The following is a 14,076-nucleotide window of genomic DNA, read 5'->3' as shown; positions in this document are numbered from 1 at the left end:
TTTAATATTTTATCATTTCATTTTTTTGTCATGTATTTAGGTTGTTAGGCCTGCTGTTTAGATTCATAGTATGTTGTTTGTCTGTGTTTTTTAAGATGTATTGGTCTAATTTGGTATTTTGGTCTCTTACAGTTCAACTGTTTGTTCTGTGTTTGTTGTTTTCGTCAGAGTAGAGGGGATTCAATTAACTCTTCCTGTTTTCTGACAGGATACTGCCCAATCAGCAGGCTTCCACCCATCTGGAGCCGTGGTTGCCATAGGAACCCAGACTGGCAGGTAGGGACCATCCCATCACCAAAACACAGTGCTGCTTTAGCTAAAAAAGTTATTTTGCACAATCCTCTAGAGCAGATCTTAAAAAGCACATTGTTGGTCCTGCAGGTGGCTGGTTCTGGACTCTGACTCTAAGGATCTTGTCACAGTGCACACAGACGGGAATGAACAGCTGTCTGTTATGTGCTACGGCCCAGGTATGATGATAACCGCCCTGTGCATGCAAAGTGTTGTTTTCACTTTTTTGCTTTTTGTAATTTGGAAATTTACAGCACAACAATCCTGTTTATTTTATTTAGATGGTAACTTCCTGGCCATCGGTTCCCACGACAACTACATCTATATCTACGCCGTGGCGGAAAACGGGAGGAAGTACAGTCGAGTGGGAAAGTGCTCGGTGAGCACCTTTATTTATAATCCCCCATCATCCGTAACTCCTTTATTTTTAGTTCCTACCAGCATCATCTTTATATTTAGTTCTGTCCCCAGCTCTTTATTTGGGCCTCCACTCTGTACACTCTGTCCTCACTGTGTTGATGCAGAAGCTGTAAAATGACAAATGATAATGAGCTGAGTCATACAGTGCATCAGCTACATAAACATTATGTCTGAGGGTTATCAAATCAAATCTATGTTTTTAGGATCATTTTTTTGTGCTTAAGGCACCATATTGCCTCTACTTCAGGAACACAGTGAAGTGCCTGTGAAGGTAAATTATCTAACTTGGTCTTTTTGTATCAAATCTCAGGGTCACTCTAGTTTCATCACCCATCTGGACTGGTCAGTGGACTCCCAGTACCTGGTGTCAAACTCAGGGGACTACGAGATCCTGTATTGTAAGTAGGATCACTGTCGTCTTTGCTGTTTTGACGGTATACTCTGTAGCATTATTGGTTTGCTGTTTGTAAACACACAGTATTCAAAGTTGGCTCCTCCTCTCCACGGCAATGAGCAGGTGAGTCGAAGCAAAGCCTTCAACCTGCTGTGGCCTGTCTGATGTGTGTGTCTGTGTGTGTGGCGCCACTGGGTCAAACTTACCCAGTGGCGCCACACACACAGGCAGCACAGCAGAGGAGAGGGAAGAAGTTGATGTGAGACCCTTTCAAATTGGTTTCAAATCTAAAGTTGTTCTCTTTTTCAATTTTTGTTAGCAACAGCACTGATGATAGTTATTTATGCTAAAACATGTGGCGTATTTGGTTTGTGTGTTTTCCCAGGGATCCCATCAGTGTGTAAACAGGTGGTCAGTGTGGAGACCACCAGAGATATCGAGTGGGCCACCCACACCTGCACTTTGGGCTTCCATGTCTTTGGTAAGTGAAGGCTCCTTCCCGTTCCCTCTTCTGGTGAGAGTTTATGATTTACGGTCCATTCAACAGACCTCTCTGCTCCTCAGGCTTGTGGCCCGACGGTTCAGATGGCACCGACATCAACGCCACCTGCAGGTCCAGTGATAAAAGCCTCCTGGTTACCGGAGACGACTTCGGGAAGGTCCACCTGTTCTCATACCCCTGTTCACAGTTCAGGGTAAGATACAGTGCACTGGGGGACCATGGTGGCTCTCCAGGTGGAGCGGGTGTATCATGTACCAAGGCTGAGTTTGAATGTGACCCATGGTCCTTTGCTGCATGTTGTCTCTTCTCTCCCTTGTCTATCTAATAAAGTCAAAGAGCCCTAAAAATACATTTTTAAAAGATTTCAGTAATGTAAATTAAGAGATTAAGCCCTTGTAAAACTTTTATTCTCAGTTTATGGAAAGACAAAATGTGTTATTTGTTTTCCCTTTCAGGCTCCCAGCCATGTTTACCGTGGCCACAGCAGTCACGTGACCAACGTGGCCTTCCTGCATGACGACGGCTACCTGGTGTCAACTGGAGGGAAGGACATGAGCGTGATGCAGTGGAGGATAGTTTGAGGGACCCGGCAGAGACACATACTGTTGTTTTGTTACTGCTGCTGGGGCCTGAAACCCAGCTGAAGCAAACTGAACTGAACTGCACTAAACTGAACCAAACCAAACTTAAATTAACTCAGAAGCTAAAAAAAGGTGGATCTGCTGAACTGAAGTGAATTGACAGAAGAGGAACTAGAGGTTTTCTTCCTGATCTGCTCTCAGATCCCAAATGGGACGAACTGTTGGAAGTTTTTCGTGCCGTTGCTTGAAATACAAAAATCTTGAATATTTCACCTTTTCTTTAATCCCACTACATGTAAGAAAAAAAATGTATCTCACATACTGTAGCAAAGTCACCGATGACATGAGACAAAACCAATCAAACGGATCAAATCCAACTAAACAGAACCAAAGGCTCTGACTTTCTGACTGCATCTGAATAGTTTCACTGTTCATCTGTTCCACAGATGATGGATTGAAGAGGTTCATCACCGCTGGAGATCCAGGAGTATTGGAACAAAAACTGTGTACGGAAAGAAAGAACATAGTGATTTTCTAATTGTTGAACTTTAGTTTGTTTTGTATTTAACAACTCAGGAAAGCACTAGTAAAGCAGAACTCTTTTATTAACATTAACATATCAGAAGGATCCCTAAACACAGCTCACTTAAACATACAGAGAGGTATCGACTACGGTTAATATCAGATTCAACTGTTGTCCAACCATTATTGATTTATTTGCATTGACTAATTCAGTATGAAAACCACCTTTACAGTCTTCATGATACCTAGTTACAGCAAGGTTCAGCCAGATGTGATGTTACCCACCATTTGAAACTATTGTCCTATTGTTCTTTAAGGGCAATGGCCATTAAAGAGTTTGGATTTAAACTTTTTTTTTTACAATACATTATAAAAAAACACGTTCTACTTTTTTGTGCTTCCAGGTCTTAAAAAAGGCACCTTTCCTGTTATTTATTGATCAAGAGTCAAATCCTTCACTCCAAAATTTTTCAAGTTTTTCCCTGAAATAAATCCCTGTTTAGTCCCATATGTGTTAATTTACTGAGAGGCTTGAAACAGATAATGAGCAAAATGTGGGTGAATATACAGTGTTTTAAAGTGTTACCGATTTTTAAAATGGGTTTTTGTGTCCTGCCCTTGCCTCGAGGTGCAAGGAAAATGAAAAGCAAGTTTTTTTGTTTTTTTAATGATGTGAAGCCTTTTTAATCTGCATCCCTCTGCATTTTACTGCACCGGGATCAGCTTAGAAAGGAGAAGGATGAGACCATTACACTGTAACTGTTTACGTCTGATGTGCTCCTCAGAAGAGCACCATCACTGGCAAGTTATTTAACTGAGCTGAACCTTCTTGAGTGTTTTCTTCTTCTAGAAACATACAGTAGGCCTTTTTAAACTACACAATAGAACAAGCTAATTACCATTTAGTATTTACCAGAGCTTTTCATGAACCAATGATGTCTGTTTTCAATGTTCCAAGCTGCGTTCTGTCCGTACACCTACTGTACATCACACTCCTTATCTTACTGTCAACACTAAGCCAATATTACACACACACATGCATGAAAAAAAAAAAAATGAATATTTTGACAGAGGGTTCAACAGATTTTAGTATGACCATAACTGCCACAGATGTGAAGCATCTTGGTGTTGTTTTGAAAGCCTGATGGTTGACTCACTGTTGGAGTTTCATTATCAGGAAAACTACTCACATCTAACAGCAGTGATTTAAAGTGAGCCCTCTAACATGATTTGTTTTCACCACTAAACACCTGGAGCTGCAGTATACCATTAAACTTTGGACATTGGTCTGAAAGTAAATGCTACATGAAACTCGCATGACTGTGTCTTATATGTGTCCACTTCACCATTTTGACATTTTTCTGGTTTCCTTATTTAACAAGGTTTTTATTTTAAGATGATTGATCAAAATCTAAGAGATGTTATGTGTAAATACAAATTTATTTTATACTCTTGCAAGGTTTATATTTCATTATATAAAAAAGAACATATAGTAAAAAAAAGAATTATTTGGGCATCTTCCTACAGCAGAGTACTTCAGCTTGCTCTGACCACCATGACAACATACAGGAACACTGGTGACCTCGGGGTGGAGGAGGAGGGCTGCACATGTGCGTCTTGGCCGCAGGGGGGCAGCATTGAGCCGGTCTGCGCCGCCCCTCCCCTCCCCTCCCCTCTGTCCCTCCACACGCAGCATTAGCATTTTACCCCCCCCAAAAAAAATCTCTCCACCTCAGCAAAACACTCCGAATGGGAAGAAGATATGGCATGAGGGAGGCGGCGGCCGACGACCACCGTTCAGCGTCTTCTACCGAGCCGAGGCTGAACATGGACCTACGGATACACAGCAGCAGCGGCGGCGTGGTGCGTGGAGAGCAGAGACAACGGAGCACAAAGCGGATGGGAGAAAACGCTGGTGTCCTCGCTTAGCGTCCCTGCAACACGACTCATCCTCAGCCTGTGTTCCTGCAACACGACTCATCCTCAGCCTGTGTCCCTGCAACACGCCTCATCCTCAGCCTGTGTTCCTGCAACACGCCTCATCCTCAGCCTGTGTTCCTGCAACACGACTCATCCTCAGCCTGTGTCCCTGCAACACGACTCATCCTCAGCCTGTGTTCTCGCTACAGACTGAGGCAGGTGGGCTGTTCCAAGCCTCCCAGACTGTGTGTTTTTTTTTTTTTTTTTTTTTTTTTTTTTTTTTTTTTAACAGGAAAAATAAGATAAGCGGACTGTTGGTTGTATTCGTCTGCCTCGTCAGTGCCATCATCATCATCATCATCATCCCCGGCTGAATAATGAGGTAAGCGGCGGCCGGCACCATGCTCTCTGTTTGACGCGTCATGACAGATGCGCACCGACACTCAGCCTCCAGCCTCCAGCCTCCAGCCTACTGATGCATGTCTACATTTATCCTGCAAGAACATTCATCGTCCAATAATGTGATGAAGAACTGCAGCATCTTAGATATTATAATGGTCTTATTCTCTCCCTGTAGAAACGGTACTGTGAGCATCCAGGGGCCCACCCACCGGGCCTTTTACCACAGGGCTGTTAATGTATATCAAGTGTGCTGTTTCCCCTTCTGTTCATCCCTCTTTATTCACCACCGGACCCGCCCAGTGGGTGCAGGATTTGAGCCAGGATCGTGGGTTTTTTTTACGGTGCACCTGGTCGACATAAAAACCTTGAATATGACTGATGTACCAGCCGGTGTGCATGGCTGCAGGAGGTTGGAAATAGAAGTGAGGGTGCATATATCCATCGCTGGTGGAGGAGGAGGGTGTTTATTCTGGTGGTTGCCAGGCAGGTTATCAGACCCCCCCCCCCTCCCCACCCCCCTTCCTCACAGACCCCTACATAAGCCTCCTCTATGATGGATCCACACATGCACATACCCAGCCTATGGAAAATGCATCTGCTGTGTAAATCCTCATTGTACATCCAAGCCTGTGGAAGGTATTTTGAGCCTTTCCCTGCTTATGTTGGTATGCAGAATGCACTGAGGGCAAAACCTTCACCGGCAGCAGAGTCTTTCTATTTTATTCTATTTATGAAACAGTCTTTTTATATTTCCCCCCTGCTGCCTTTAGTTTGACTCCTCAGTGTCTCCGTAGCTACAGCCTGCACCATTCTGTTTTACGGCTTCAGATTTATTCTGACAGCTCCCCTCAGACACCGTGCACTCTCTTTCCTCTTTTAATGTAGCTACCGGTGTTTGTCTGCATGTGTGTGTGTGTGTGTGTGTGTGTGTGTGTGTGTGTGTGTGTGTGTGTGGCTGTCTGGGTGTGTAGATGTGCTGCTACTCGCTTCAGAGAAGAAAAGGGGAAAGAGAGAGGGAATAACGGTAAAAAGGAGAAAGCCATGGCTGCTCTCACATCTGGATATCTAGTGTGAAGTATTCCTGATCCAAATAATGAAGCCCTTACCATAACAACTCAAAGCCAGTAGCTGAAGTGTTTTGCTCTCAGACTGTAAACATGTAAGATTCATACCTTCCAGTCCAGTTGGATGAACATGCTGTTTCCTCCTTTCTCTGAAGCAGCGGTGCTTGAGTCCCATCCTGTGTGTTTGTTGTTGCCAGAGGCAGATCTGCTCTTTGATTCAAGCCCAAAAGGGAAGTCTTATATCTCTACAGAGCAACAACAAGGTGACCTGGCTCCTCTTTTTGCAGAGGATAAAAGAAGGAGATCAAATTCAATGAGATAATTTGTTCAGCGTCACTGCTTCCATTGCTGCATTTATGTAAGGGGTTATGTATGTGGTATGTCCATGCGTGTGTGTGTGAGTGTTGTGTGCACGCACACGCAAATATGTGAGTGTAGCTTAGTTATTTTTAGTCCAGTAACAGTAGTGGTTTTATTATGCGATGCTTCCTCACTGTTCTCCTTGTCAGACTGACTGCTGTCATTTGGTTGGTTGGATGCGTGTGTGTGTGTGTGTGTGTGTGTGTGTGTGTGTGTGTGTGTGTGTGTGTGTGTGTGTGTGTGTGTGTGTGCGTGTGTGAGAGGCACAGTGGGTCGTGAGAGAAAAGGTGGAAGAGGGCAAAAAACGAGGCGTTTGTCCTGTACTATTATTTTAATGCAGGATGATTTCTGAAGCTGCTTGTTGTGGTGATTCATCCCAGGAAATGTAGAATGAGCGAGTGCAGCGACTGGAAGGGAAAACGCTGAGTTATGCATCCTACTGCAGGCTGCTGCTGCTGCTGCTGCCCTGCGAAGCTGATCAGAGAGCAGCTCCACGTGAGCCAGTGTCACCACGCACTGCCACAACACTCACATTCTTCTACAGGGTTTCATTGAAATAGCCTTTCAGGGACAATGGGAAATGAAAAAGACTTCTTAAGTAAAAACATCAGAATTGGTCACACTTGGCACATTGGTCTAAGGACTGATCAAAAATCTATCTGATGAACCTGAATTTCAGAACAAAACATGGCTTTCTGTAAGAATCTGTACAACTCTAGCTTCTTAACAAAATAATCAAAAGTATAAACAAAGCTTTGACTGAATTAAATAGTCTAAAACTGGCAAAACTTAAAGGTCTAGTGTGAAGGACTTGGCAGCAACTAGCGGTGAAACTAAAAACTTCTCCTGTGTGCCAACAACGATGGCTGAACACTGTCCATATCTAGAGCCAGTGTTCGATTTGTCCCTTCTGGGCTACTGTAGAAACATGGTGACCAGCTTTGTGAACAGAAAGTGTATGTAGATATAAACTGATTCTGGGGCACCTTTAACCTTAAATCAGACACTTTCTTATCAAACACTGTAAACAATTGTGTATAATCACCTGAAACTAAGAATCGTTTTGTTTTCGTTAGCTTAGAATGAGCCGTTTAAATCTACATAGGGTTCATTTTTCACGGAGTCATCCGTGTTGAACAGCCATGTTTCTACAGTATCCCGGATCAGACAAACCAAACACTGTCACAGGAGCGAGCCTTTTGTGTGTTTCAGTTACCTGAAGGCCACCGTAGTTTTCCGACACGCTCTGGAAACTGCAGTAAGGTCAGAAGCAGAGTGCAAAACCGTTGTACTGCAACCTGTCTGACTGCTGTTGCTCCTGAAGCAGTGTTATTATGGTAAGGATGTCTTGGAGATGGCAGAGGGGTATGCAGTTAGTTGCAATCTGCAACCACACCGCTAAATGCCACTAAACAACATAAAAATGTAAGCAACTGATCAGTGTAGTATATGACATTGTGCCATGTGTCATGTGACTGAGTTTGTTCAGAGAGAATACAGAATTTATATTTGCATATTTTCTAGATCAGTGGTTCCCAAGGGGTTACAGAACGAATTTGAGAGGATGCAAGAAGATTCAGGGCAGGAAAGCGGAAAAAAAGGCAGTATTATATGTTTATTTATCGAATCCAGTATTTCACATGTGAATTACTTAATGTTACCTCCTCATAGGAGTAAATACAGATCTCTCTCTCTCTCTCTCTCTCTCTCTCTCTCTCTCTCTCTCTTTTTATGGTCAGCGCTGCACTTATCATGTTTACACCAAGAACCATTAAACTCATGCATCATACTTTAATGGTCCTCTTATACCATATCCCATACATTATACAGAGCTTTGTGTTGTATGATGATGTGCATCTGCATCGTGTGCTCTTTGGCTTGATGGAGGTGGAACAGGCTGTTTCAGATGACCCCACCACACTGTGAAAAGCATTTACAGCTAAGCAAGGTTTAGCTGCAGTTTATCCCCATTTTAACATAGTATTGTATGTTCTGTGATTCAGCTCCCTTGTTATACTTCCCCAGTACACATTTGTGCAATTTACAATGTAGTCTTGGCCGTACAAAGACAAACATGAGCTTCTGCAGCATAGCCATCCACACATTTCTGATGCATGTTCCTGTAGCCTTCTTCTTACAAGCTCTGTTTTGGAAAAATAAGATTTTGTTGTATTTCGCCGACCTTCGAGGGTCTGCTGCATGTTTCTTACTATTTTCTAAACCCCATTAAGCCCCCTAATCTTTGAGTGTACTACATTGCTCTTTGTTTGTTTCCCCACACCTCGGCTCGCTGTGGCAAAGAAGCTTAATCTAAGTTTGCTGCAGCCAGATGGACCACCGGGGTTAAGGATAAATTCTGATAAAGCCACAAGGAAACCGCAAATGTTACACTAGATGAATGAAATCCTTTGTTGCTTGAATATAAAAACTGATCATTACATCTACTCCTGCAGTGTTGCATCCTTTTATGACAGATACTGAATGAATGAAGTCGTGTGTTGCTGTGTGTGTCTCCCCACTCTTTAGTTAATTGGGGATTAGCGGTTATAGCTCACATGCACCTTTAAAGATTCTGTCACTTTAGATTCTATTTAAAGCTGCATTTTAAATGCTATATAAGGGCGGGTTGTGAAAGCACTCCTGTTTCCTATATAGGCTAACATGTAATTTCCATCCAGTGGAAAAGATTCCTTTGAGGTTGAAAGACAGCACTCCACAATCCTCGGAGCGAAGAGAGGTGACTGGTCCGCTCTGGTCACATGTTCGTCTCTCTCTCTCTCTCTCTCTCTCTTACGTTCCCTTACTCTGTTGCAACACTCCTCATCTCTATCTCTCTCTCTCTCTCTCTCTCTCTCACTCCTTCCCTCCCACTCTCTCTGTGTCTCAGTCTCATGTCTGCTCGGTTGGCGTGCTGGATTTTTATGGAGCGTTTTCAGAGGATGTGAAGAAGGGGAAAGGTTGAGTTTGCTTCAGCGTCGGACAGCATGTGAACCGCTTCCCTCCTCTCAGGCTGACACTTCCCCCCCCTCCTCCATAATCCCCCGTTTATACCTTCTTTCATCCTTTTGCCTGAAGACTGGGCTGTCTTCTTCGGCGACATGTATTCCCTGGATGATTTCGGGTAAGCCGACGCAACTTCTCATCATCACCTCTTTCTCTGTCTCCTTTTTAGTTCTTTTGGGAATTTAGGGTAGTGTGATCAGAGGGAAAAAATGGCTTTGGGTGGTGTTGTAATGAGGTTGCTTCTTCTCTTTTTAGTGCTTCTGTTTAAAGCCTGGATCATCTTTCACACCACACAATCAGTTTTCTTCTTCAAACAGTATTTGTAGGATTGTTTGAAAGAAAACCTGTCGTCCTTTCTATACCATTCTTGACATCGTTCCAGCTCTACACGCTGCTTTATATAACAATTCAACTAGCTTAAGTTGGAGAGAAAGCATGGAAAATGGGAGAGGAAAATCTCCACTCGTCTGTCTCCTACTTTCCACCCCTCTGTCTGTGTTTTCTCTGGAGCCAGCTGTTTGCAGAGACGCCTGATTGGTTACCCTTTAGCAATCTTTCATTGGTTCAGTCCTTTCCTGGGAAGAAGGAACGAGTTTCTGTCTGTCTGTCAGTGCGTCCGCTCAGCTGCTCTCTGCGGTCCACAGGACGGATCCCATCTGACTCGTTGCATGTGTGAGAAAGAAATACAGGAAGAACGGGATAGAGAGCGCTAATCTCTGAATGGCTGCTTGAGTGGGACTATCAAAAGCCAGATGATTCGAGGAGAGAGGGGTCCCTGTATAATATGGCCTTGGCAGATTACAGGGGGATGTGGTGATTTGTTGGAGCTCAAATATAGATGTGGAGCCGAGTGGGACAGATAAGATAACATCAGAGGTTTATGCCTGACCGCTTGCACTCTAGTAATCTACTGTAAAGTACAGTAGATCAAAGGGAAAGCCGCTCTCTCACAGTATGTTCATCATTCATGAGGCACTGCTCGTACTGACACGTAAGAAAAAAGAAGCTTAGATAATATAATACAGCATCATTTCCAACGTTTTTATTACAAAATATGACCTTAAAGTTGTCACCAGCAGGTTTCTGAAAACAAACGGTGCCCAACTCTTCATCCAAACCAGCCCATCATCATGATTTCTTCCCATATTGAGCTGTCAGTTGTTGCTGTTCAGGTCCATCTTATCCACCAGGCATTTCAGTGACAGATCAAGCGAAACACATCAGTAAATCTGCAGGAGATTCTACACTGACAGGGTAATCACAGAATGTATCAAATATGGAAAGTCTTACATTCCTTCTGTCATTTCGTACCACTGGTGTATCTGTCTGTGTATCCTGTGAAGCTGTGTTTCCCTTTAAGGATCAGGATTAGTGACGGGACCAGAGAGCGCTGAGGAAGGTGGAGTGAGAAGCAGAAGTGGGGGAGGGGTGTGCGAAGAAGTGGGGGTTGCTATCCATATTGTACTGTATGTTCACGACAATTAGCCTGAGGGACAATTGGCATCAGCAGAGATATGTAATGAATAAGTGATGTCGTTAAAGGGGTCAACACGCTGGTTTCCCTCTGGGAGGCTTTACTGTTGCTGACGGTGGATATGATACCGCAAAATGATCTTAAGACAATGATTCCTCATCAACCATTTGTCAAAGACGAGGGACCTGATCAAAAGGGACGAGATGCATTGACTGTTCTGGGTCACGGTTATGGACAATAAATGCATCTTCTTGCTGAGCAATTATATCCACATGACTGAGATTTTTTTTTTCCACTGCTCTATTTTTTGAAAAAACCTTTCTTCACAACACTTCTGTTCTTAGAGCCTAACAATTTGACCTGATGGAAGTGTGCAGTTTTTTTTCACTCTTTCACAGTCAGTTTATAGTCATGCAATATGCATCTACAACATAATCAATAATGAGGATTTGAGGTGATGTAATCACACTAGGAATGAGCTTTTCTGTTTGACAGATATTAATATATGAACAAACCCAGTCAGCTCCCTTTTAACAGTGAAGACGAAACACAATTGAAAGGCAATATTAGGAATATATATAGGCTGTATGAGATGATGAGTTTATTCCCTAACACAAGGAAATACACTTTGGGGTACATCTACTCTTTGTCCTAAAACACATCTGTGTTACAATGAGGCCTTTTTTGTTTTTCTGAATAGTTTCTTTGCGGGGAAAATTTTATGTAAAGACTTGAATTTGATCACTGAGACAAACTGGGGTGCATTTCTAAATGTGTGGAGTGTTTCCCAGGAACTGTCTGTGAAAACAAAAAAGGTCTCAGAGAGTTAAAGTTATGTCCTTATAAACAATCTGGACAAAGTTGATATCTTTTGAATTTGCATTTCTTTTGGCTTTGTATTTAATTTTGTTGTTCAGACCCACGTACATATTCATTATATTTCTACTCTTGACCAAATTCTACCTTTTAAAATGGGGAAAAACTGCTTGATATCTGAATGAGTTTTAAGAACAACCACAAAGCTATAATGGTCATGGAGAAACATCCACATATTCACATGTTTGATGATCAGTGTGATCATTTGCCCCGCAGTAGTTAAGCATTGCCTGTTATCACTTTTTTAAATGTTAGTGAGTTTCTGTCACATACCCATCTTGTTAACATTTGTCCGGCCTGCCACAGAAATGTCCTGCCGTCCAGCTGGGAACTCAGAGCCACAGGAGAGCCAACAGTAATGCTGCTTTGCACAGGCGTTACTGTGAGCCCCAAAAAAACCAAAATCCCTATTGACGGACTCTCCTGTTCGACCAATCACTGTTGCCTGTGATCGTCATTTAACCAATCACAAGTGGCATCCTGTCACGCCCCATGGCGGTTTATGTTGTTTGCTGTCACCGTGGCATATATGGGCAGCTGTTAGAGTGGAGGCCAGTGAACCAGAGAGGTCAAAGTTCAAAGAGTAATGTTTTGTCATCCTCACACTGGAGTACTGTCGGTCCTGGGGCTCTCTAAGTGTGTGTGTGTGTGTGTGTGTGTGTGTGTGTGTGTGTGTGTGTGTGTGTGTGTGTGTGTGTGTGTGTGTGTGTGTGTGTGTGTGTGTGTGTGTGTGTGTGTGTGTGTGTGTGTGTGTGTGTGTGTGTGTGTGTGTGTGTGTGTGTGTGAGAGAGAGAGAGTATTAATGTATTTATTGCATATTTTGATCATATTCATTGATCATGTTTTGATCATTGCCCGAGGAAGACTTAGTCACTACTAGTCACTACTAGTTTAGAGACAACTCTGATTCCAGTGCTCCATGTGTTGTTTTGATAACAGCCCAACTGACACTTATTGTTAAGCTAATAACAATAACAATAAGAAAGTTTACAGAAAAACAAGACTAAACATCTGCAGCCACACCAGCTGCTCTGTTAGGCTGTGCTATGAAGCAGCGGTGCTTTGAGCTTAGCGATAGCATCGGCATGCTAACATGCTCACAATGACAATGCTAACATGCTGATGTTGACCTGATGTGGTGGTGCTAGACGAAGTCAAGGGTATTACCAAACGTAATAGCTATTCATCCAATAGTTGTAAACACCTTTCACTTCTTAACAAATTTTAACCTCATGGTGGCGCTAGAGGAAAAGTCTGGGTACATCAATACAGAGATATATGTCACGGCATAATTGCATCCATCCAATAGATATTTCCCTGACTGACTGCAGAGCCACAGCACTAAAAACAAACTGCAGCGTCCACTTCTATTTTAAATTGATCTGATCTACAGTCTGGAAAAAAGTCCCTCCTGCCAACGATAAATCTGATGACTTCCAAAATCTCTCTCTCGTGTGTCAAATTCTAATTGAGTTTTGGAGTTAATATATTACTCAGTGGATGTTAACGGATATTTAGCACGCGCACCTCTTCTAGTTAGTGTGTGTAAATAATTCCCGCGCTACATGTGTCCTCTGAGGTAAAGGGCATCCCAATCAATAAGAGCTGGTCACAGTATGGACCGCTGGTTGTTCATTAAGGCTTAATACTAGTCTGCTATGGCGACAGCAGGCTCCATGCGAGAGGAGGAAGGTGGGGGGGAGACAGTACCCCAACACACACACACACACACACACACACACACACACACACACACACACACACATACACACACTCACTAAACATAAGTGTGTGTGGAGGGGGGTAAAAGCCGGTTGGGACGGATATGAGGTAATCTCCCTTGGGTTAACAGCATGACAATAGCACAGAGGTTCAATCTCACACACACACACACACACACACACACACACACACACACACACACACACACACACACACACACACACACACACACACACGCTCATCTGTCAGACAACAGGCTGGTCAGTGACTTCATCTCTGCCAGTCTGTCCCTCAGTCATCTCTTTGTTGTTGGATTGATCATCATAGTGAATGCAGCAGTACAAGAATTCAGATCTGAGGGACGTTTTTGATCTACATTTTTTAAGTGGATGTTTTATTTGTGCATCCATCGCTTTTTTTGTTATTTAAGCGTCAGTCTCCAAGCAGGACGATTAAATTGCTTTTAATGAGTTCTGTTTTTTGAGGTGATGGATCATCAGAAGAGGGAGTTCTTGTCATAGACAAACCGCTGCTGTTGTTTATTC

The 14,076-nt window shown here is 43.1% G+C and overlaps 2 protein-coding genes across 5 annotated transcripts in view; both read left to right on the top strand.

Moving 5' to 3' along the window:
- Window positions 1-4,019, top strand: part of eml1 (EMAP like 1) — a 36,954-nt gene extending 32,935 nt beyond the window's left edge. For all 3 annotated transcript variants that reach the window (XM_054613847.1, XM_054613846.1, XM_054613848.1), the window contains 7 exons: window positions 209-276; window positions 382-470; window positions 573-670; window positions 1,022-1,109; window positions 1,491-1,586; window positions 1,670-1,800; window positions 2,063-4,019. In XM_054613847.1, the coding sequence (XP_054469822.1) occupies window positions 209-276; window positions 382-470; window positions 573-670; window positions 1,022-1,109; window positions 1,491-1,586; window positions 1,670-1,800; window positions 2,063-2,188 (696 nt within the window). In that variant the 3' untranslated portion in view covers window positions 2,189-4,019. The remainder of the gene's footprint in view (window positions 1-208; window positions 277-381; window positions 471-572; window positions 671-1,021; window positions 1,110-1,490; window positions 1,587-1,669; window positions 1,801-2,062) is intronic.
- A 908-nt stretch (window positions 4,020-4,927) lies between these two features.
- evla (Enah/Vasp-like a) overlaps window positions 4,928-14,076 on the top strand; it is a 35,026-nt gene continuing 25,877 nt past the window's right edge. The window contains exon 1 of one of the 2 annotated variants that reach the window (XM_054613941.1): window positions 4,928-5,012. In XM_054613941.1, the coding sequence (XP_054469916.1) occupies window positions 5,008-5,012 (5 nt within the window). In that variant the 5' untranslated portion in view covers window positions 4,928-5,007. Of the gene's footprint in view, window positions 5,013-9,376; window positions 9,578-14,076 lie in introns of those variants that run through there. The other variant, XM_054613940.1, reaches the window with a different exon arrangement.

The sequence above is a fragment of the Anoplopoma fimbria genome, chromosome 15, assembly GCF_027596085.1.
Source record: "Anoplopoma fimbria isolate UVic2021 breed Golden Eagle Sablefish chromosome 15, Afim_UVic_2022, whole genome shotgun sequence".
In the NCBI taxonomy this organism is placed as follows: domain Eukaryota; kingdom Metazoa; phylum Chordata; class Actinopteri; order Perciformes; family Anoplopomatidae; genus Anoplopoma; species Anoplopoma fimbria.
The sequence above is the reverse complement of the archived record's forward strand: the minus strand, read 5'-3'. Positions and strand labels throughout refer to the sequence as shown.